Consider the following 23562-nt stretch of genomic DNA (forward strand, 5'->3'; position numbering starts at 1 on the left):
GGGCAATTGGAGGAAAGAGTTGGCAACTGAGATGTTTAATGAGTGGAACTCATCCACTACTTAGATAGATGTTGTGATTGGGAATTGTAATGTAAACTTTGAGTTGTTTTTCATTTGCTTGGGATTGTATGTTGTATTGTCATTACTTTCTAAAGACGATGTTATGAATCTATTTCAATGCACTTTGGGTTTGATTTTCTGAAAATCTTATGTCCCATTTTATATGCACATATATATCCTTTTTGCATATATTTAGATAAATGCAGGTTCTTATTGCCATTTATTAAGTCAAATAACCCTTTATATCATGTATGAATGTGTTATTGGTATAGAAAATGAAAGGCAGTTCTGCTTCAGTTACTTTCCCAGTGAACAAGAGTGGCAAAAGGAAATGGTCATTGGCTGAGGATGCGGTCCTCATCTCTTGCATGATTGACCTACGAAATATGGGCACCCACAATGCCGACACAGGGTTTAAGTCTGGTTACTTGCTAGAACTTGAGAAAATGCTATTGGAAAAGCTCCCGAATTGTGGTATCAAGGCGAGACCTCACATTGAATCTCGATTGAAGACACTGAAGAGGGAATGGGCTATCGTGTATGATATGATGCTTAATACAAGTGGCTTTGGATGGGACTCAACACGGAAGATGGTCACGGCGGAAGACGATGTCTGGGAGACTTATGTAGCGGTAATAAAGACATCATATATTTATTTCGATACTCTATCGTTATGTTTATATGTAATATTACTAACACTATTCTTTCTATTTTTAGACTCACAAAGAAACTGTTCCATTTAGACTGAAAAGTTTTCCCCATTTCGAAGAATTATTTATGATATATGCGAATGATCGAGCTACTGGAAAAGATGCTCAAACTATTGAAGATATTCTGCAAGAGCTTGAGATTGAAGATTTAACTGGAGTAGCCGAAGAAGCGGATGTGAATCATTCAAACCCAAATGAATCTGCCAATGCTAATACCCTTACACCGGGAGATGGTTCGCACGCTCATCAACCACCTATAAATGCAACGGCAAGTGCTTCTTCGGGAAAAAAAAAAGGAAACAAGGTGAATCCGACTTCTCCACAATTTCACATGCCGTGAATACAATGGCAACCGACATGAAGGAGGCTTGCATGATGCTATCAAAGAGTGTTCACTCGGACATCGTTCAAGAGAAGTTCCTTGAACTTCCGGGAGCTCTTCGCAATGTTGATGGCCTGACTTCAACACAAGTTCGCATGGCTATTCAAAAGTTCAGTAACCACCCGAATTATATCTTGCTTTTCTTTGGTACCGATCCTGAATACCGCTTGGAAATGGTTCAGGATTTCATTGGAAATCATTAAAGCAGACAACAAGATAAACATGTTCATGGAGTTTTTTGGGAAAGTATGACATTTTGGAGAAAAATCGAATTGTAGCTATATTGTATTTGAATGGGAGGTTGATGTGTAATTATATCCAGTATGGATGTATTGGGATATTTATGTGTATGTTTTCCAGTTCTAGTGTTTAATATGTACTGAATATGTCTTTTTGTTTTTTTGGATGAACGATGAACTGTATTTGTTAATTATCAAGCAAAGTGTAACATTCCTCGTTTGTGTTTGGTTTTCAGGATTTTGATAATTATGCTTATTAAATTAATAAAAATAATTAATTTTATTAATAAGTACAATTTTCAGTAATTTAATTACCAAAATTAATTTATTACATTTTATTTAAAAATCTTCAATATTTTAATTATTTTAATTCTTTATATATTTGTGCTTACTAAATTAATACATAATTAATTTTATTATGAAAAACAAATTTTACTAATTTAATTAAAATAATTAATTTTTAAAATTATTTCATAATTGAAATATTTTCAATTAATTCAAATAATTAATTGTTAGTAACTCAATTAAAATAATTAATTTTCAAAAATTATTTAATTTTTTTATTTTTTTAATTAATTAAAATAATTAATTTGTAAATATTATTTACTTTTAAATTATTTAAAATGTTTTTTGTTAATTATACAAATAGATAATTGCGATTATTAAATAATTATTTAATTATTTTTATTAGATAAAACTATTTTTAGTAAGTCAATTAAAATAATTTATTTTCAAATATTATTCAATTTTTTAAATATTTTTAATTAATTAAAAATATTAATTTTATTAATAACCGCAATTATTAGTAATTTAATTAACAATATTAATTTTTTAAAATTTTTTACTTTAATTTATTTAAATTATTTATTAATTATTAATTATTAAAATTATCATTAAAGTTATCTATTTATCTTATAAAACCCATTAAATTTAGCATGAAGGGCATTTTTGTCTTTTTACTATATTCCCGTTCTTTCCCATTCTTTATTCAAACCAACCAAACATCAGAATTACAACTCCCAGTTTTGTTATTCCCTCCAACCAAACAAAAATATTTCATCAGATTTTTTATTCTATTCCCTGCTTATTCTATTCATTGTCTATTCTATTCCATGTCTATTCATATCCAGCGAACCAAACGTAGCCTAAATGTTATTCTCCCTCTCAACAAGTGCGTTTCTCGGGGTTCGAACTTGTGTTCTCCTCCTTACGGGGGTGAGCTGTTTACCACTCAACCAACACTTTTGTTGGTATGAAGAAGATCTTTTTACTTCGGATAATTATTTAAGATCGTGAGTTTTCTATATTTTAAAAATTGACACATCATCTTTTTTTCTTTTTAACTTAAAAATTAGAGTAAACTATAAAAATGTCCTTGAAGCTTGCATTGACCACCGGTTTGGTCTGCAAAGTATTGTTGCAACTAAAATTTACTATGAATTTAAATTCTCCTCAATCAAAATAGTCCGACGTTAAGTTCAATTAATGCAAATATTATAGGGCAAATTACACAAAAAAACCTAACTTTTGTAAAAAGTCTCGGTTTTGTCATAAATTTTGTTTTGTAATAAAAAACCACATGTTTTGAGAATCGTCTCAGATTTGCCATCCTATTATCATTCTGTTAAGTTTGCTGTCTATTTCCTACGTGGACTTCATGAGACCGGTATAACTTCGAATCGTTTTGCTAGATCATGTAATTTTGGTTTAGGAAACGAAAACCACCCTTGAAATCCGGTCTTAATTCATAATATATTTCTCTTGGTATATTGAATTTTAAAAATTACTCTATGTTATTAAAAAATTAAAAATTAATCTCATACAACGCGCCAATTCTCACCTGGTTATACTTTAGTTAATTGCCTTACACAGTCGTAGCCAATAAACTAGTTCTCTTACTAGGCCAAGTGGCCAACTGAACTCCCCTATAACCGAAAGAAGTTAAAATTAATATTTTGTGCCAAATTCTATTTTATTTATTTATTTTCTAAATGTACTCATCTATTAAAAAAAAAACGAAAAAGCTAAATTAGACCCATCTTACAAAAAGCCCATAAGTATCTTATGGACCTGAACTCTCGTCCCCCTACGGTGAAACATTTGAAGGCCCATAAGCCCATTTTTCTCCTCTCCCCTAAACCCTCGTACTCCCCCTGGCCGCTTCGTTTCTTTCCTTTCATATTCCCTTCTACTCCCTTTGTCGTTTTGGTCGGCGCGCTGTTCTACTGCGCTTTGGCCTTCCACTCTGGCCGCCATTTTCTAGAGTTGTGTGTTTCGCTGGTCGTGGTTCAGGGGAAAAGTTGCGATCTTCTCAGCTGGGCATGGTGTCAAACTGCTATATGTATGTGTGTGTGTGTGATTTTCATCTGCCCTAGTTTGTGCCCGTCCTTGCCTCCGCAGCCTCCCTCACCAAGCGCCTGTTAAGCCTCTGCCGCCGCCCCCAAGATGCTTGAAGCCTATAGGACCAGCTCGCCCTCTGCCGACTGGAGGCCGTCCCCGGTCGCCGCCCTCGCCACCAGCCCCGATGGCTCGAAGGTCGCCGCAGCCCGCGAAGACGGCTCGCTCGAGATTTGGCTCGTCTCCCCCGGTTCTGTCGGCTGGCACTGCCAGCTGGTAATCGCTGCCGCGCTAAATAACAGCAAATTTCTTCTTTTACGGTTGAGGATGAATTGCAGTTGTTAATGATTGTGTCTTGTGGTTTTCTGGTTGTAGACCATCTTTGGTGACCCTAACTCCAAAGTGTCATCACTTGTTTGGTCGCATTCTGGAAGACTCTTCTCCTCGAGTATCGATGGCTCGGTGTCGGAGTGGGACCTCTATAACCTGAAGCAGAAGGTAGTTGATGCTTATGCTCTGCTCTCCTTTTGGACGTTAAATAATGGAGCAAGTTCTAGCTCATGGACGTATCCTTTTTGTCATGTCATTAGAGAAATCGAGATAGTGCGCGCTTACACCCGCTCAGAAGTCTTGGCATTGCTACAACAATCTTTATAATTAATATGAACCTCCCTTTACATTTGGCTAGTCAAAAGCTCCTCCTTTTTAATGTTTCTAACAAATTGTTTTACGAGTCTCATGCAATGTAAGGTTATGATTTTACATAGACCAGCATGAACGCATTAGGGCAGTTGAGCAAGAGCAGCCTTAAATTTTGACCTTTTGGAGAGCCCCATACGGCAAGGCTTACTTTATTTTTGGGGTGGTTTCTCCTTTGTGGATGTTTATTTTCCGTATAAGCGCAATGATTATTCCTCATGTGATGATGTTTTTGTGCATCACTGCAGACTGTGCTGAAAACTATTGGGGTCTCAATCTGGCAAATGGCTGTGGCACCATTAAGTAATTCACTTCCTCACAAGGAGCAGAAGGCAGGGCAAATTGAAAATGGGCATGCTGATGAAGATCTAGATAATGGTATCGGTGATGTTACAAGTGAAAGTGACGATGATTCTGACTCTGTTGAACTTCACGAGCAAATGGTGACAGAAAGTGAACGCCTGGCATTTGGCTGTGATGACGGTTGTATTCGGATATACAATATATCAGAGTCACACGAATTGGTATACAGTAGGTCATTGCCCAGGGTCAGTGGTGAGAGCTCTTTACCATCATGATTATTCTTTGATTTTGTTGTTGATTATCATTCTGCATACTTTCTTACCCTGATTTTAACCCCAGGGCGCGTTTTAAGTGTGACTTGGAGTCCAGATGCTAGTTTGATATATTCAGGAACCAGTGATGGGTAGGTGTCTTTTAAGCCTTTAAACCTTCTTCTTCTTTAAAAAATGCTTTGGTGTGTCCAGTTATTGTTCCAAGTATCTTTGAGTCACTGCAACTTAACCTGCGAACGCCTTCTCATTACCTTGATTTTCTGCAGGTTCATAAGATGCTGGGATGCTAAATCATGCCGTGAGATTTATAGGATCACTGTTGGTCTTGGAGGTAGGGGTAGTGGACAGGATCTTTGCGTGTGGTCGTTGCTTGCATTAAGGTATGAAGAAGTCTTAAACCCTTGAGTTTTTTATAAGAAATCTAGGGACATCTCTGAGGATCAAGTTTAGGAGATGGAAGCGAGCTTCTCAATGATGTGAATTTGTTATCATCTGTTTCAGATCTGGAACACTTGTGAGTGGTGACAGTACTGGCAGTGTTCAGTTTTGGGACAGTCAGCATGGAACGCTTTTACAGGCTCATTCCTTGCATAAAGGTGATGTGAATGCCCTCATGGCGGCTCCTAGCCATAACAGGGTGTTCTCTGCTGGTTCTGATGGTCAGGTATGGCAATGTTAATCGTATCTTGGAGGTGAAAGATATGTTTTTTTTGGAAGAAATTGCGCTTTCATTAGGAAGTTCTATCTGTCTGATGTAAGTTTACAGCTATCCTACACGCACCAAATGATGGACCTTGTATCCACAATTGTCATAGTTTAGTTGATGGATCTGAGAGTCCATAGCAAACTCTTCTAGTTCTCCACTAGTGGAAATATAGTCGGTTGAGATTCTTCACTAGTCTTATGTATCTAAATACCGTGCCACCTAGGGGCTCATGGTATGATTTTCTTTTAAGTTTCCCTGCTATATTTACTGGATGCTTTTGGCGAGTGGCAGTTTGGAATTAGCACGTTAGGACATTATTACTGTATTCAATTTGAGATTCTTTTGGTTGGAAATAAATCTAATTTGGAGTATTTTAGTTACATATATAGATCACTGCATACTACCTAAATATTAAAATATTAACATGTTGATGCGCAAGTGGTTGCTGAAATTTAAAGATTGGCTTGAAAATTCAAATCCAAACTGAGGGTCTGACACACAAGACCTAGATTTTACTGGTCTCTTTATTGCTGGTTCAAATGACCATTATGTCTTGTCTTATCCATTTGATATTCTAAACAGCCTTCCCCTTTTTATGTCTAAATTGTAGGTTATCCTATATAAGCTTTCCAATGAGAGGCTTGGTGCCAGCAATGACAAATTATCGACAGTGTCAAAGAAATGGATTTATGTTGGTTATGTTAGAGCACATACACATGATGTCAGGTCTTTGACAATTGCAATGCCAATTAGTCGTGAAGGTTTGTCAAATCTCACTATTCACAATTTATTTACCATGAATTAATATTTTATATTAAAAACTGGCGCACGGTGGAATACATATAGTCTGAGGTATATGTTTGGCACAGATTTCCTGTGGATTCTATTTGTGAATTCAACATCTTCTTGTCCTTATTAACATCAGAGAATGCACCACTGATTGCAGTTTTGTAGTTTGCAGATCCCTTGCCAGATGAAAAATTTAAACGAATGCGTCGTAGGGAGAAACCTGTTGATTTTAGTTACCGGAAATGGGCTCATACAGGAGTCCCAATGCTCATCTCAGCTGGTGATGACACAAAGCTCTTTGCTTACACTGTCCAGGAGTTTACCAAGTTTGCTCCACATGATATCTGCCCTACCCCTCAGAGATTGCCCATTCAACTGGGGCTTAACTCAATTTCTAATGCGAGTTCTTTGCTTTTAGTCCAGTCGCCTTTCTGGTTGGATATTCTCTCTGTGCGGACAGAGAGTGGTGCCTTTCGTGGTACCAGTTCTGGCCCTGCTGGGGGCAGGGCAGCTACTGAGCTTCTGGCTCGAGTCAAGAGCAAGGCATCTCGAAGAATCATTTGCAGTGCCATTTCTTCTTCAGGAGCACAATTTGCTTATTCTGACCATACAAAACCCAGTCTTTTTGAGTTAAGTAAAGTTGAAGGTGGCAAAAGTGCGTGTTCTGTGAATAAAAAGCAACTTCCTCAGAGATTACCGTCTGCTCATTCAATGGTTTTTAGTTTTGATTCAAGTCGGTTGATCTTGGCTGGGCACGACCGAAGAATTTATGTAAGCTTTTTTTCTAGTCTTTCTTTCTAGTCTTTCCCATTATTTTGCAGATATTCTCCAGAACTTAATTTTGCTGTTACAATGAGTTACCTCTGTTGGATATGCATGTCAAATGAAAATTTGGAATGTCGAAGCTTAAAACCACTGATTTTGAGTTGAAATTTGGATGGCAGTTTTTTTATGCTTTTTGCTAGATGATATATTTGAAACACAAGTTTTGGTTTGGCATTTTATAGGGTGGATGAGTTTTTTGCTAAATGCTTGAATAATGCTCCTGGAAATTCTCCTAACCACTCTCAATAACATACAAGGGCATGGAAATTATGTGAGAATTAGGAAGATATATTTGTGAACACATTTTAGGAGAATTAATTTATATGTTTTATAACAACTATTCCATGTGGATCACTTTCCAAAAGATCTGAAGTTAAATGTAATCTATTTGAACGTTATTATTTCAGGTTATTGATGTGGGAACATCAGAACTACTACAGACCTTCAAACTCTGCCGTGATGAGTCTACTGGGAAGTTAGCTCCTGACGAGCCTCCGATAACAAAAATGTTTACCAGCTCTGATGGGCAGTGGCTAGCTGCTGTCAATTGTTTTGGAGACATTTATGTCTACAACCTCGAGATACAAAGGTGCGAGACGGAACCTGTTAGTGTTTATTCAGATATTATATATATGAAGTTTGAGGCGAGTTCTCAATGGTCCCATGTGCTGAATAATTGATGCTTCTTTTTAATTTGTTGGAACTTATTCCTGAGCAGTAGTTTAGTAGCCTCTTGCAGGCGCATTGTGTCTTCCCATTAATTTTATATTCTGTTTGTCGACAATGCCCGATCGATTGCTTTCTACGGTGTCAAAACTTAAGCTGGTTGTCTAATACTTGATGCCTCAGAGGCTTTGCTGTTTTGAGGGGCTGGCTTCATATCTGTTTAAGTCCATATTCTGATTGAACGCTGTACTTATCTTGAGAACAGGCAGCACTGGTTCATCTCAAGACTGGACGGTGCATCAGTTACAGCTGGTGGATTCCCTCCTTCAAACAGTAACATTCTGGTAGTCACCACATCATCAAACCAAGTGTATGTATTCGATGTCGAGGCAAAGCAGTTGGGAGAATGGTCAACACGAAATACGTTTGCTCTACCTAAGAGGTTCCAGGAATTTCCTGGAGAGGTCATTGGACTTTCTTTCCCTTCCTCATCGAACTCATCATCCATTGTGATTTACAGTTCCAGGTAACCCTCCAACATTTCCTGTACAACTCATGTTAAGGTTTTCCTTTTATGGATAATGGAACGCATTTGCGGTGGTTCTTTGAGAAACAGGAGGGATCAAAGAAGATAAGCTTCCATAATGAGATCTGAATAAGATACTTCTGGATGTCATATGGTCGTCTTAATAAATCTCGTTTTTCTTCACTTTTGTTTGTCGGTCAACTGCTTTCCAGTCAAGCTTACCAAAAGTATGAATTTATTCTCTGCTCATGTTAAGACGAAATCCGTACTAGGAGTTTGGCTGCGGGGATAAATAATCTCTGTTTTCCCTCTTTGAAGTCCTTTATTAGTTGCTTGTTTGGGGCATTGATTACATGTTTGGTATTAAACTGCTGCTTATTTCTAGGTCTATGTGCGTAATCGACTTCGGATTGCCAGTGGACCGGGAAGAGGATTATGATTTCAAGGACGATAAGGATTTGGCATTGATGAAGTTACAGTACCCCCATGTAAATGGGAAAAGGAAACATAGGCACGAACTTATAAATAATGCTAAAGTTAGCAATAGGAAAAACTTTGAATTTTTCGGGTTCCGAGACCCCGTTTTGTTTATTGGGCACCTCTCAAAGGGCTCTGTCTTGATCGTAGACCAGCCATGGTTGGAAGTCATTAAGAAGATGGAATCAGCTCCAGTACACAGACATATCTTTGGGACATAAAAGCAGCCTGCTTCGAGGATAAGATGATTTTGTCGACGTGAAACAGAGTCAGTTCGAGGATGAAGATGGTATTGTCTGTCATACACAAGCTCGAGCTCGAGAGAGGAGAGGCTCGATCAATGGTCGGGTGGTGCCTTGTTAATTGAGGTTTTTCCCTGGGGTCTTTAGTGGCTATTAGCATGTTGTTCTTTGTATCACAATTCTTTCTTACAACCAAAATTTTGCTTCGTTCTGTCCTGTTTTGTTTTGTTTTGTTTTGTTTTGTTTTTATTACCTTCTTCTAAACAAATCCCATCTATTATGATTCATCGGCCTCATTTTGCTCATTGGCATGAATGTGGAGCCCGTCGGACAACTTTTTGAATTTCTGAGATCTCCGAGTATCGGGATCGTAAGGCAACGAAAATTGTCACTGTACATAATAAATGCAGTGATTGTCCTTTCCCAACAATCTGTGCATCATTGAAAACGGGATACAGTTTTTCGATGGCAGCCCCACTACGATGGAAGATTTTAGGTGATATCAACCAAAACATAACTAATCATTGTACGAATCCAATATTATTTGTAGTGACTTATCAAGTTTCTGTTGAATGAGTTAGACTGGTGAGCCTTCCTTCGTTCCGCAAGTAGGAGAATGCAAGGGCAATCACTTTTCCTAAAACAAAATATGAACATGGTTCTTTCCTACTGTAATGGCGATGAAGGTGGAAGCTGAACGGCTCAATATGTTTTGAAGGGTTCAAGCCATTAATTAATGTATAATATTTTGCCAAGACATTCATCCAGATAAGGTGATAAGAAACAACAAATGTTGCTTTTTCATAAACTGGTACCGATCGATGCAGATAATCCTGAAATCAAGCCGAGCGTTGCCGGTCATCAGGAGAAAGAATTTTAAGTAACTCTTGATGTCTGCTATTCTATGCGCACAGGAGCCTGTATTACAGTTTAACCTTGTCAGCACCGCATCACTTTCTATTGCCCTTGGAACGACCTGCGAACAGGAACCAGATGCAACTGGTCTGGTCAGGATTTGAAGGAGCAGACCAGTCCAATCCTAGTATCTGGATGCTAACCTGGTTTTCCAGAAGCTGCCTTCCCCGCAATCAAGGGCGGTGTATCGTGGCGGTAGTTCATGAACTCGGATTTCCCCTGCAGCGAATTCACAGGCGCAGCATGATATCAATAACGGAATGTAGCGGAACAGTACAAACGGTACTTTCTGCAGATGCAGTAGTTACTTACATGGAGTGAACTAGAAGTGCTCCTTTTCCCACCATTCTTGTTGGCACATTTGTCCTTCTGCTGGTTTTTCTCATTACGTGTCTTTGCATTAGTACCGGTTGAAGCGAAGAAAGAAGAGGAACACTCGTTCTCGTCATTGCAGGAGTCTTCGGACTTGCAATGTGGAGGTCCCGAGGATGCATCAGAGACCATTGACAAGTTCTCTTCTTCATGTTGTTGCTCTTCTTTTTGCCCCCCAGAAAATCCTGATCTTCTTTCAGTCCATCTTTCAGAAGCTGAGGATTCATCCAAGTACTTAGTCCAACTCGACTCATGCCCTGTGCTGTGATCCGAGTTCGATCTCCTACTCATCTCTCCACCAGTCTCAATTATTACACATTGCAACTCTTTAATGGACCCTTTTTATAGGCAACTAATGACAACGAGATGTGATAAAAAGGCTCGGTGTGAATCACACTTCCTATACTTACTGTAACAACGTGGACGATGACCCCTGCTTTTATAATAGGACACCGACCGTGTATGAGATCCGACCTATCTGTTGCAACGTCAGCGTAACCACATTTGCCTCATTAACCTCACCACATGGCAGCCTGCCACGTCATCATCGTACGGGGGATGCCATGTGGTTAGCAATGCAGCTGATCACACAAGGGACTACCTGCACAATTCCGACGGATTACAAGGAGGGCTGTTCACGGAGCACAGGTCAGTAGTATAGTTCGATTAATTTTCAGCAGGACGAGGCGGAATCTTCGATGGCTTTGCTGTTGTTGGTTTTGATTTTCCCTATGGAAAGGGATAGGAGAAGAGACTGAGGGCAAAAGACAAAATAATCACTACTCAAATGATTTGATTTCATTTGTCCTTTGCTCTATCCTTTTCCTCATGCTATAGTACCCAAATTGAGAATAGATCAAAAATTTCCCAGTTGGCTCAGTGCATTAATATTCTCTGTTCCTTGAGGAAATGTAGCAATTGAGAGGGAGAAAGGGACTATATTAGCTGGCCATTCCATATAGTGTGGAAGTATTCTCCAAATAGACGAAACCACCCCTCTCCATCCTCCTATCAAGGCCCTTGGATCCTTCTCGTCGAGAGCCCCACGAAAGGGACCCACTTTGTGCCCCGTCGGTGACCATTGGATCGATGAACACCTATGTACAGATTAGACTCCACCAAGAGGAGTTGTCTTTGCTCGCCATTGTCCATGGTCCAGTCGACAACGACATTTATGTACTTATGGATAGACTCTCATATTGTAGACTGCAGTAATTGTTGAAACTGGACCAGATACTAAATTGGCCTAAGACTTTCAGCAAGGGCTGGTTAGAGATAATTTGACGTCATTTATGAAAATGTACTGCACTGATTAGGTCGTGGAAGAAAAATTTGCTGATACGGAATGTTTCCAGTCATTCTCAATCAGAATATAGTATTGTATGTATTACGAGCACTTAATTGATGTAAGTTTACAGTCTATACGAGATTGCACTGGAATTAATAAGAAACATCATCACGGGTTAAAGAGACGGGAAGAACTCGTTGAGGCAGCATGGAAGTGCGTAGAAGTCATCGCTCCTTATATCCGCCCAGTAGAGATTGAACTTCTCCCACCAATGCGTCCCGCTGTCCTTTCGGGCTGAGTCGGTCCTGGCTTGGAGGGTACAGTCCAAGAGAAGAGCAGACAGAGCTGCCACTGTGGCGTGAGACATGAAGATGATGATTGGGATATCCTTGAACTGTAGTCCGATGAAAAATATGTCGTTAAGGTAAATACATGAAACCGATTGCAGTATAAAATTCGATTGTTTTACATGGTGACACTATCTTATTTGCCTTCTTCCATATGAAACATGCTGCAAGACTCCCCTTCCATTTCATGAACTAGCAAAGAATATTTGAAAATGGAGAAACCTAAATCAACCGATCAGTCCTTTCGAAAAAGTAAGTTAGGCTAGTTTAGTTGATATAATGCAATGGAGCATTCCTGTGTCCCCCAGTGGATGGCGAGCTCATATCAGTGCGAATTATTTGATGCATGTGCAAACTATGGACAAACTCATGAGACCGACCGAAACTTGAGGAAGAATTTTGTCACAAAGATAGTCGAGAATCTCACCCATCTAGAGCCGCCTTGTACGTGCCCAGGCTGAGGACCCATGACATATTCTCTGAAGTATTGGGGTACTGAAATGCCCATAAAGAAGGAGAACCCGAGTACGAATTTCGTCCTGAAGCTGTTCAGGTTACAGAACTGGAGGAAACCAAGACCTGCAGAAGCTGAAAAGAACATCAACCGATACCGATTGGATTTAACCATTCAGTTAAACAACTGAAATCTTTTCTTACTTCTTTTGTCTCATAAGAAACAAACTACGAGTAGGGCTCAAGGTACCTACCGGCATATCCACAAAATACACAATACAGAGCGGCCACAATTGGGAGTGGTATCGAAGCGAAAACTGCTCCAAGTTTTCCTAATCAAACCATATATTATTTGTGCACGCAAATGAGCTCATCAGAAAAGCCGAACTGATAACAAGTGCTTATCTTTTTCCTCATTTATCGAGCCACGCATTAAGCTCAAGTTGTCTGCCTGCTATGACTAAGATAATTTTTTAGTGGGAACTTACCAAATATGGAGAAGAAAATCATGAAACAGGCAGATACTTGGATGACTCTTCGGCTCCCAACTCTTGTCATTGCCAGCAGCCCCGTGTTCTCTCTGCAACCCGGACATATCTATATAAGTTGGCCTCATGTCGAAGCAACTCTCATTTCTTCCAAGGTAAGTGTAGCAAGAGCAACGAAAAGAAAGACTGTTTATGAGTGTCGTGTTCATTACACCGAGGCAGAGGAGCCAGTCACTGAACCAAGCAAGCCATTGAACAGAACCCCGAGCCCCTGGAAGTTGCTGCTATTGTTAAGATTCTACAATAAATTCTTCACAGAAACTGTAAAATCGGCAAGAATTATAATCTTATCATTACCAGCCACCCAATGCCACGGCTAAGAACCGAAGGTGGGACAGGGGTGGCACTCCCGTATCTCGCAGCCGCGAAGAAAGCACCGCTAGACTGCAAAACATATGCAAGCAAGTTACTTCTTCTCTAAGCAAAAGAAAAACAATAAATATAACAATCGCACTTTTAATTACTTAATGAATGCATTGGGAGACTCCCAAGAATCTAAAGCTCTTGGTATCGTTAAGAAGCAAAAGAAGATGCATTTATGATACAAAACAAGGACGCTTTAATGGGGATGATAACTTTGCATACGAAAGTCTCAGAAGATTTTATGTTCTAAAAGCATGTGTTTGTTTCCCGTGATGATAGTGTTGGCCCTAATAAGATGAACCATTGACTCTGATATCATTCACTATCATTGAGCTATGAGACTAAAGGAGGTTAATTCTGCTGACGTCCGGAAAACGAACCTCAAACAGAGTCACCAAGGAAGCGGCCATCATTGCGAACACTTCTCCAGCACTGAATGTCGGTCTCCCCCACTGAAATGGATATGGCACATAAATCCTGCACCAGACAATAACAACGCAATAATGTTTCATGGTTTTATGAGATATTATTGCAGCATATGAGAAGTATGAGATCTTAGTACTCTTACCAGGGAGTGGAGCTGACCAGTCCCGCACGATCAGTTCGGCAGCTATCCTGGGTGGCCTCTGGTTTGCCATTGTATGCTCCAGTCGAGGTCAGGATCTGTGCATATAACCACACTAGTGGAACTGAGAGAAGCACGGCATACCGATCGCAAATGGGCCTCTTCAATCCTACAAGACTAGGGAGATGCTGCGGAAAAAGGCACGGCTAAATAGTCACAGTAGGAAACTTCTGGCACAAGTAACATATCTGATGGCGTTTGTTTATAATTCTTGAACTGAATTTGCAGTAAACGTTTCTCGCATGATCGGTTACTTGATTCATGAGAGTGCAGAGAGTATGATAGCCTCAAACAATTCGTCTGCTTAAAATTAAACTATGATAAAATATTGAACGCTACACATCAGGATGATATATATAATCACCAGAACTAGTTGACATCGAACCGAATTCTACGTCTGGCTCTCATTCTACGCCGGAACTTCCGCATTATGGAAGCAAACGTGAAAGTACGTAATTTTTTTTCCTTTTTGGGCGATTACCCAGAGGAGAATACATAGTTTAGGTGGTCAAAAGAAGGATCAGGAGGGAAAAGATAACTTGCCTGGGAAATGAAAACTATAGCAATCAGTGCTGGAATCCCAACTTCAATACATTTTGCCATCTACAAAACATAAAGGAAAATTATAACATTGATAAATAATGAGGTATTATCATGGCTAATGGATGTGAATGATAAGTGCCATTGCCCTTAACCATCCTCAGTTGTGACACAACTAATAATTCGAGATCCGAACTGCTTATACATTGCAAAAGTTTTTCTTCTTGTTTTTTTTTTCGAGTGTACATACTATATAATAATCAATCATCAAATCGAACATAACCCGTTATAATAAATAAACAATAATGAAATATATTATTATGTAATTACCATTGGGAAGCCGAGATAGTAAAGCCCAAGTCCTGTACATGTTACAAAAGGAGCAATTGACAGAGGGGTAAGCAACCTGCATTAAACATACGAATCAAGCGGTTGATTTATACAATCATTAATTCTTTACTTATTAATTGTATTGTTATTAGAGATAATATTAGTCATAACAGTCATCTTTAATTACGAAATTAAGTTTGATAATGTTTGCATTTTACTCACCTTGCAACATTCCTCCACAAACCTAAGAACCCAACGGCTATCTGAAAACATCCGGCAATGATCATAGCACCTTGTACTCCCCTCATTGTCGCCTTAAACCTCTAAATAATCAATAACACAAATTAAAAATAAGAGATAATTTACCAAAAAAAATCATCGTAAAATATTGCAGAGTCTTATCAGTATGAGGATCGTGGTTAACTCAGAGTTCGTAGTTTACTCGGTTGACGGGCAAGAACTAACTCCGGGCATACCTCTTTGGGATCAGTGATCGATCTGTAACTGCTGCCGAGGAGGATGGAAGTGACCGGTAACATGTAAGCACAGGAACCTACTGCGACGGATGGAAGCCTTGTCCCGAACAGGGTTTGCAACAGTGTGCTGACTCCGGACGCGAACAGCTGGGCCTGTATAACCGTGGCCTTCTCGTCCTGCAGGTCCCAACACCACATTCACACCCCAACAGTATAATTATTTCAAAATATTTTCAGAAAAAATAGAATAAAAAATTTAGATTGACGAATTACTTAATTGATAAATGGGTGAGAAAATGAACCAAAAAAAAAAAAAAGATTTGTGAACTCACATTGCCACCTCCCATCTGAGGGACCAGTAAGCTGGGAATCAGGACTGTGATGCCCAGTGTTAGGATGTAGTGCTGGAATCCCAGCAACACAGCTTCGGCTGTAATATCGAAAACTCGATATTATTAGCAAATCTACGACATCTTTGTGAAAATATTATATTCTTCATTGATCGTCTATATAACATTATATAAATATTGAAAAAGATTACGGTTCTCGTTCCATAGCCAGTGAAATGTATCATGGCATGGGAGAGAGTGCACTTACGCCAGGGAGGAGGACTATTGACACAGAACTGAATTCCGGGGAGCTGCTCCTTCACTGGATGCGGCTGCAGCTCCGCCTTTACTTCAGCAGCACCGCCGCCACTATTGCCACCACCGCCAGCAGCACTGGCAGGTTGGGGTGGGTTGTTGGCAGCACCGGCACTGCCGATGCAGCCTCCTATGCAAGAGGATAAACGAGGCATAGTATTGATGTTCTCTTCGTGTGGTTTTCCGGATCGCTAGGACGACTCAATGATGTTGAAAGGAAAGGCTTGGAGAGGAAGAGTGCCGAAGTGCCGCTGGCAGTGCTTTGAACATGGTCGTTGGAGACTTATTATATGATGGAATTCTCTTTGAGCTGTTAAAATTTGTAATTGATTAACTGATACAAAATTATGGATTTAATTTGAAATTTGTGAGAATTTATTAGAAATATTTACTGTCAGTTAATGCAAATTAATTTATGATTGATTTTCAAGGATTGCTCTTAAACCCACAATTCATACTCCATCCTTTCCATTCCCATCTTCTTCTTTCTGATTTTGAATATAGCTTCTTCTTCTTTTTTCGATGGATGAATATAGCTATTTCCACCCCCTTAAATAGCTAATTCATCCCGTTTACAAATTAGCGGACAAAAATACCCTTAAGTAAACAGATTTATCTCAGTTACCCATTTCTGGAAGATAAAAAATGCTCCTTGAGGTCGCTGGTCCTAGAATCGGTATATACTCTGATATTCAAAATGTCAATGAATCCCGACGAATTCAGTTCGAATCGGATCTATCCATTAAAGGATAAAATTTACTCAATCCCTTCGGGCTCCCTGCAGGACTCGAAATTTAAAGACCCACTTAAGTTCTCCAACAAGGAGACTCAATCCAGTGACTTCTCATGGAAAGTCTCCTTTCTTTTCTCTTCACCGATTGTCTCTCGCCAAAATTGCACTCTATCAAGAGGGAAAATAGCACAGTGATGCACCTCTCGCCTGGTGACTAAGAGGTGTCGGGTTCGATACTCAGTGAGATTACCCGTGCCCCTTTATTAAATATTTAGAATTTCTATTTCAATACACTAGACCCATGAATCTCCCTTGTAACCGAAAAAAAAATTGTGTCTCTCTTTGTTTAAATTTCCCAACTGAATCTGCCATATGTTGGACTTTGCTAAAATATATATCTTTCTAACATAATTTGTCTTGATTCTTACTTTCGTAATTTTCGTTGAGCATCTTATATCCATTTTTAAATAATGATTAAGTCCTCAACCGATGAAAAAGAACCCATGACTCGTGAGGATAAAATGATTAAAAGCTTTATACAGAAAGTTAAACATCAAAAGAATATTTCCAATTCCTTCGTCATTTCAAAGGAAGCGAAAATACCAATATATATCCGGACAGTCTAATGATAATATTAAGGCATGGCTAATTTTGCATTTACAAACAATCCACATGTTCTAAGAACAACTGTGTGCGTGCTAACTACCATCAAGGTGTGATGCCTCCAGAGTCTCGATTAACTTCAAGCTCTTCTCGACCTAGAATACGATTTTCATGCAAACCTGCGATAAGATCAGTCTCTATTTAGTCTTCGAGTAGGTGAAAATTAGTAACCAAAGTGGATCTACCGGTATTGTCATTCGCATAAACACTAAGATACCTTGACCGACAACTAATAAGGCAAACAAAAATCTGATTAAAATGCACATTAGATGGTGACCAAGAAAACTCAATCTACATGCTCATTCCAGGTGAACGAGATTATGAAATCCCCATATAAGCAGATAATTGCAACGATGTTTTTCCTTCATTTCTCTAATAACGAATATCTGTACCTTCTAGACAAGGACAAAGGAAAAGAGATTTCCTATTCTATAATTTGTTTTTGCCTATATTTTCGAGCAGCCTACATTGTCTGAAGACACTCGATCCATCCCAAAACCATCCATGACAAGAATTAGAAATAACTAGGCACTGCTGCTACATAGATGCAAATGCATGATCAGAAGTCCAGCAATCGAAGTATAGCTTTGATCTTTAATATGTGGGATGCAAATAGTACTGCGATTAAAAAGTGTGGGGTCATTGAACGTAGACTTCTGGACAAGCAGAACACACAAGTTCATGTTTAGTACGTAAGAGATACCAAAATCCTGACAGTTTTCATGCATAGAATCGTGCAGAATTTGCTGTAAAAGCAAACATCTCTCTCAGAAGTAAAGGCATTAAGAAGTTTGTCATGGATCACCAACTTGCAGAACTGACAGATTGCAAGGCATATGATCACCATAAAATTCCTACATGGCTCTAGCCCTTCAGAGCCACAATTTGGTTTCCTCGGCTCAAATCTGGTTTTTTGACATCCTGTGATGACAGATATTGTGATCTACCAACCCAAACTCCTAAGAAACCAAAACAACTAATACCAGAATAAGCACATGCAAGCTACTACACGATGCGGTACCCCAAGTTATGATTTCAACATGAAAATCATGATTAAGCACTTTAATATGTTCTTCGTCCATTTTGGAGAGTTCAAGTGACACATCCATGTTATTTGCAGGGAACACGTCAATGTATTTGTGAAGATTATATCAACATTTGCATTGTAAAATGATCTGACTGTGCTTTAGCATGATCTAAAATAGTGAAACAGCTACATATTCCACATCGACAACTTTAGAGAGACCTGACAGCCTTGACCTCAAACAAGGTATAAATTCCATCAAAGGTCTAAAGACGATCTCATTCATCAAAGTTATGCAGTATTTTATCAACTAACCGGCCAAGACCTTTTCAACACCCAAACTATTATGGCAACAACTTAATAAAGAATGTGTAAAGAATTTTTGACATTTCCCATTAAATAGAGTTACAGAGTGCTTGGGTTCCTGCTGTCTATCTTTGTACTTTATGTATCCTAAGCACTCTTTCTCACATTTAAGGCAATAGCCAGATTTTGTTCACTGCCTAACAAGAAATTCTCCCCCGATTACTCTGCTAGAATTGCTTTGAAAATCAATAACAAAATGAAAATCATCCGTAAAGCAACTCCAAAACCATTCTAGCTAGACAGCTTGACATCAATGCATCATCCAGTAGCATGTACCAGTGAATTATCACAAAGAAGAAACCACACAAACACCCAGGTCTGCGTAATGCAAATAAAGACATGCATATATTAATATCAAAGGATGCAATGCGAAATAATATGGTACGTATAGTAATCTCACCAATCATGCAGATTACTAGTCGAGCCACTCCAGAGAGGCACTTGAATGCCGACTTGCACCACCAGTAGCAGTCTCCCCTTTCTTCACCCAAACCGTTTCACAACTTATCTGCTTCCTCACATCCTTCCGCCCCTTAGACCTCCCATGAGAATCCCTTCTATACCTGCGATCTTCCATCCTTATAGGCCGACCAAGTTCCCCTTTCCGATCATTATCCTCTGTCGACATGTGACGGGGCCGCCACTCAACCTCAGGTGCCATATTGACACCAACCACATCCCTGATTCCCTGGCCAGCTTCCACCTCCATTAACTTGCTCCCCACAGATACATCCTTCTCGCTCTTACTTTTCCAACACTTTTTCCCGCTCTTCCTTGTCTGAGCACTCTCTTTAGCTGCCTCCTCTGGCAGCACCAGCCCATCACCACCTGCCATCTTCAACTGCACAAACGTGCTCCTGTTCTCGGTCCCATTCCCATCTTTGATTCCTTCACTGGAGGAAACTTCTGCCATCTCCACTTGATCCTCCTTGACTATGTTTTTGTTCTTCGACCTAGACTCAACCCTCGTGTCCTTCCTCAACGGAACACTCTCTCCAACAGCCCCTTCTGCCGGTGCTTCGCCATCCCCTGCTGCCGCTGCTTCACCATCCCCTGCTGCCGCTGCAAACCCATTCTTCACAACCTTGCCCTTGTTCTTCGACCCAGACCGACCTCTCATGTCTTTCTTCGATGAAGGACCCTCTCCAGGAGCACCCTCTGGCTGTGCTTGCCCATCCTCTGCAGCCACCTCTCCATTCTCCACAACTGCCCTCTTGCTTTTCGACTTAGACGAAGGCCGCCTGCTTTTCCTAGAAAAAGAACCCTCTTTTGCCGCCTCCTCTGGCGGCACGTCCGCTACACCATCCATCTGCTCCTTCCCCATCCCCTTCTCGACAAGTGAGCTGCTGCTTTCGGGCCTGAACTTGTCTTGGACGCCCTTACTTGAGGAGACTCTCCGCCGGGGCGTCCCCTTCGATGGCTTTTGCGTTCCTCCTATTGCCTCCTTAACCCCTTTCCCTCCCAGAGCGCCATTGCTCTTAGGCCTAGACTCATCCTTCTCAGCCTTCATCAACGGAGAGTTCTCTCCATCCGCTTCCTCCCTCGGGCCATCCACTCCAGCACCTTCCGCCTCCACCGCATTCTCGTTAACCAAGCTGTGGCTCTTCGAGGCAGGCTTCTTCCTGAAGCCCTTCCGCGACGAGCCACTAGTTTCGCAAAGCTCCGCCCCGTCCGCTCCCGTCCCCACCCTATTCTCCTCCGCCTTCGCAATGATCCTCCCCTCCTTATCGCTCCACCACCTCCCACTGCCACCAAGACGGGAGAAATAAGCCCGGGGTGGTTCCCACCCGATGCGACCTAGCTTCCCTGCACCACGGTCGGTCTGCACGTGCCCCGAGGTATGCGGCGGCTGGGACCGCGATCGCGATTCCGGTTGTTGCTGCCGCGCCTGCTTCGTCTCCTCATCTTTCCCGGATTCCTGCTTCTCGGCCTCGAGCTGCTGCTGCTGCTGCTGCTCCTGCCTCCGCTTGAGCCACCGCTCCTGGAGGTCCTTGATGGTCACGAAGTTCGCGGGGAGGGACAAGGAGGTGCCGTCGTTTTCCATTGGTGAGGGGAAAGCGATCGATTGCTCGAGGAGGAATGGGGAATGTGGAGGGTTCGCATTGACGGGGAGATCGTATATCAAGAAGAAGAGGAAGCTGGAAGAAGAAGGAGGAGGGCACAGTTGCAGAAGAGGAGAGAGCGTACGGAAATATCTATATATATATATATATATAAGAGATATAGGTATTTAATTTAACCTCCCCAATTTCGTGCAATTAGGTGCCTCGACAATACTAATCATAGATACTGTCCCGGGGAATTAGATGGAGTCTCTGATATATCCCTGGAAAGGGAAACGATCATACGGTGATGATTAAGTTTATTTAGTTGGGACAGTCACAACGAATTAATAATCCGACTTACTCTTTAATTTAATAATAATAATAAAAGATATATCCCAAGGAAGAGGTGGAATTAGATGGACTCTATGATATCTCAAACCAGGTTTCTTCAAATTCAAGCAGTTGTCTGTTGCTTCGGTTGAGCAGCTCCTGGACATGCTTTTGTTTCCGTCTTTGGTGATTCCAACCAAGAACACTGAAAAGAATGATTTCAGTTAGGTCACTCTCTTTGCTATATGAAAATTGATGACTTGCATTTGGAACTGTGAAAGAAGTATGAAGATGTCTCGGGTTATTATATTGACTTGTTTGGTTTTAAAATGTGATTTTTAAAATCACATTTTTAACTTAATTCTATCTATGATAAAACAAAATAACTCATACAAAGTCAAAGGGTGGGTCCCATTTATACCACTCTTTTTTTCATAACAAAACAAAATAATTCATACAAAGTCAAAGGGTGAGTCTCATACATAACCATTTATACAATTCTTTTTTAAAATTAAAATATGATTTTAAAATCTCACTTTGAAACCAACGCAGTATAAAATTTTTATTTAAATTCTAAAAATTCCCTATTTGGTAGCTCTATTATGTTCCGGACTATGTCGGATGCCCTCGCAATACGACCTAATGCCTCAGCTCCCTATGCTCGATAGCTCCGAAATAAGGTTCTTGAAACGGATAGCAAATACAGGCAACATATATCCGCTATGTTGCTTTACGGAACACATATACTCTTTCATCGGAGGAAACACATTAAAGGAATTCTCTACCTAAGGGGAGTAGTATCAACAAAATTTCTACAATGTCTATATAACTACTCGATCGCATTACTCATTATCGACCACCAGAAACCCTATCAACACTTCATTTCGATGCTTAAGTTCGACGATAACAGAGATGCTCTCAATCTTTGTCATTCCAATATGAGGGCCATGTTGCCACAGTATTCGATCGACAATCTGTCACTGGCATTCAATTCCCCTACTATTGGAATTACAATTATTACGAAGTTCTGGATAAAAACGACACACGGATTGTATGTCCAACATGGGCTATGGACATTGAACTTTTTAGATTCAAGGTTGCAAAAATATAACTCTTGCTATTACTAAATATAAGATGACCCTATACTTCGTATCTCAACAAATGAAATAATACATACGAAAATATTACGTTTTATTTTTATATAGTATATTTCATATTTCAATTTCATATAACTGTTCATATTAAAAAGTACATTCAATTTTCCTAAAAAAAGCAAATACTAATATATACTTCAAATCTATATTACGTTAATTAATACATAATACTACATGTATGTATTATAGTTTTAAAAATTCAATTATTTATTTACGAGAAAAACGACCAAAATAAAATTTGCGCATGATTGAATACTAGTTTTGGTAATTTCGGTATTTTTGGAGGAAAATTGGACAAAGGAGGAAAGGTGGGGGGAGCGTATGTTAATAACTTAATATTAATGACCTGAGAGCTCTACAGCTGACCATATTCTCGAGCTCAAAGGTTGAATTCCATGACACGCCAAATCGACTTCGGCCCTTCGGGTTGGGTTCGAAATCGACTGGAAATACTTCGCAAACGAGGAAAAGCCGATACTTGAACAAGTTAGTCTTAATTACTAGACCGAGAGCATTAAATAACTTCACCAAAAGATTGATTTCGGGTGAGATTAGCCATATTCAGGTCAATTTTGGATGGAATTTTCTTGCTTGCATATTGACATCCCATGATGACAAAATGCTTCCATGGGAAGTTATTCAATTACTTTTCTTTTCTTTTTTAATGTGTATTATTACCTATCATTCAAAATCCAATAAATTCCGACTAATTTAAGTTCTAGACAATCTCCTTAAGAAATGGATGGTAAACCGATTCCTTTCAGTCAAACAATAACAATTGGAATGTTTAGTTTTACTTTTCATTTTATTTGAAACAAACTAAAATGGCTCGTAAAATACCTTTCCAATTTACGGATTTTATTAGTATGGTATGTCTTTGAATTAGCTATTGAGATTTCTATTTTATTATACTAGACTCGTTAACTTTATTTGTAACGGATAGAAGACCTTTTCAATTTACCGATTTTGTCAGCAATTTTATTGATTTATTGCTCACCAGATAGGATTTCGTGACAAACAAAGCTCGATCAAAGCCCAAATTGGCAGGAAAGAAAACAGACTGAAAAGAAAAAAGAATAAAGAAATGAATAAAAAGAGGAATAATAAACAACT

At 39.7% G+C, this 23562-nt stretch overlaps 5 protein-coding genes across 5 annotated transcripts; 2 read left to right on the top strand and 3 right to left on the bottom strand.

Annotated features, from left to right (window-relative positions):
* The first annotated feature begins 335 nt into the window (after positions 1–335).
* Positions 336–1355, top strand: LOC116202944 (uncharacterized protein At2g29880-like). The gene is made up of 3 exons (XM_031534587.1): positions 336–692; positions 778–1038; positions 1134–1355. Exons 1-3 carry the CDS (start codon positions 336–338, stop codon positions 1353–1355), a joined length of 840 nt encoding a protein of 279 aa, XP_031390447.1.
* Positions 1356–3571: 2216 nt separating this feature from the next.
* LOC116210173 (WD repeat-containing protein PCN) lies at positions 3572–9538 on the top strand. The gene is made up of 11 exons (XM_031543997.1): positions 3572–4004; positions 4104–4226; positions 4676–4982; positions 5070–5133; positions 5269–5382; positions 5504–5666; positions 6319–6469; positions 6670–7268; positions 7730–7911; positions 8254–8514; positions 8900–9538. The coding sequence occupies exons 1-11, from the start codon at positions 3837–3839 to the stop codon at positions 9210–9212; spliced, it is 2445 nt and encodes an 814-aa protein (XP_031399857.1). The 5' UTR covers positions 3572–3836; the 3' UTR covers positions 9213–9538.
* Positions 9539–9941: 403 nt separating this feature from the next.
* On the bottom strand, positions 9942–11064 carry LOC116210182. The gene is made up of 3 exons (XM_031544009.1): positions 10461–11064; positions 10292–10367; positions 9942–10209 (listed from the first exon to the last, which is right to left on the bottom strand). The coding sequence occupies exons 1-3, from the start codon at positions 10809–10811 to the stop codon at positions 10184–10186; spliced, it is 453 nt and encodes a 150-aa protein (XP_031399869.1). The 5' UTR covers positions 10812–11064; the 3' UTR covers positions 9942–10183.
* Positions 11065–11577: 513 nt separating this feature from the next.
* On the bottom strand, positions 11578–16396 carry LOC116210189 (putative nucleobase-ascorbate transporter 10). Its single transcript, XM_031544020.1, has 14 exons — positions 16088–16396; positions 15823–15920; positions 15491–15667; positions 15237–15337; positions 15015–15090; positions 14688–14747; positions 14088–14272; positions 13900–13996; positions 13454–13540; positions 13309–13367; positions 13097–13188; positions 12863–12940; positions 12583–12743; positions 11578–12202 (listed from the first exon to the last, which is right to left on the bottom strand). Exons 1-14 carry the CDS (start codon positions 16287–16289, stop codon positions 11984–11986), a joined length of 1692 nt encoding a protein of 563 aa, XP_031399880.1. The 5' UTR covers positions 16290–16396; the 3' UTR covers positions 11578–11983.
* Positions 16397–17378: 982 nt separating this feature from the next.
* On the bottom strand, positions 17379–21149 carry LOC116192013. The gene is made up of 2 exons (XM_031520401.1): positions 19321–21149; positions 17379–17649 (listed from the first exon to the last, which is right to left on the bottom strand). Exon 1 carries the CDS (start codon positions 20962–20964, stop codon positions 19336–19338), a length of 1629 nt encoding a protein of 542 aa, XP_031376261.1. The 5' UTR covers positions 20965–21149; the 3' UTR covers positions 17379–17649; positions 19321–19335.
* Positions 21150–23562: the final 2413 nt, after the last annotated feature.

The sequence above is a fragment of the Punica granatum genome, chromosome 1 (genome assembly GCF_007655135.1).
Source record: "Punica granatum isolate Tunisia-2019 chromosome 1, ASM765513v2, whole genome shotgun sequence".
NCBI lineage: Eukaryota > Viridiplantae > Streptophyta > Magnoliopsida > Myrtales > Lythraceae > Punica > Punica granatum.

Bases quoted from the DNA above. Each gene is read 5' to 3' on its own strand.
- LOC116202944 (XM_031534587.1), top strand. From the start codon at position 336: ATGAAAGGCAGTTCTGCTTCAGTTACTTTCCCAGTGAACAAGAGTGGC. The intron at 693-777 runs GTAATAAAGACA...TTCTATTTTTAG, and splicing joins TCTGGGAGACTTATGTAGCG to ACTCACAAAGAAACTGTTCC. The intron at 1,039-1,133 runs GCAAGTGCTTCT...ACCGACATGAAG, and splicing joins AACCACCTATAAATGCAACG to GAGGCTTGCATGATGCTATC.
- LOC116210173 (XM_031543997.1), top strand. From the start codon at position 3,837: ATGCTTGAAGCCTATAGGACCAGCTCGCCCTCTGCCGACTGGAGGCCG. The intron at 5,667-6,318 runs GTATGGCAATGT...TCTAAATTGTAG, and splicing joins CTGCTGGTTCTGATGGTCAG to GTTATCCTATATAAGCTTTC. The intron at 7,912-8,253 runs GTGCGAGACGGA...TCTTGAGAACAG, and splicing joins TACAACCTCGAGATACAAAG to GCAGCACTGGTTCATCTCAA.
- LOC116210182 (XM_031544009.1), bottom strand. From the start codon at position 10,811: ATGAGTAGGAGATCGAACTCGGATCACAGCACAGGGCATGAGTCGAGT. The intron at 10,368-10,460 runs GTAAGTAACTAC...AATTCGCTGCAG, and splicing joins GCACTTCTAGTTCACTCCAT to GGGAAATCCGAGTTCATGAA. The intron at 10,210-10,291 runs GTTAGCATCCAG...TCCTGTTCGCAG, and splicing joins GGCAGCTTCTGGAAAACCAG to GTCGTTCCAAGGGCAATAGA.
- LOC116210189 (XM_031544020.1), bottom strand. From the start codon at position 16,289: ATGCCTCGTTTATCCTCTTGCATAGGAGGCTGCATCGGCAGTGCCGGT. The intron at 15,921-16,087 runs GTAAGTGCACTC...TCGATATTACAG, and splicing joins CAATAGTCCTCCTCCCTGGC to CCGAAGCTGTGTTGCTGGGA. The intron at 12,744-12,862 runs GTAGGTACCTTG...TGTTCTTTTCAG, and splicing joins TGTATTTTGTGGATATGCCG to CTTCTGCAGGTCTTGGTTTC.
- LOC116192013 (XM_031520401.1), bottom strand. From the start codon at position 20,964: ATGGAAAACGACGGCACCTCCTTGTCCCTCCCCGCGAACTTCGTGACC.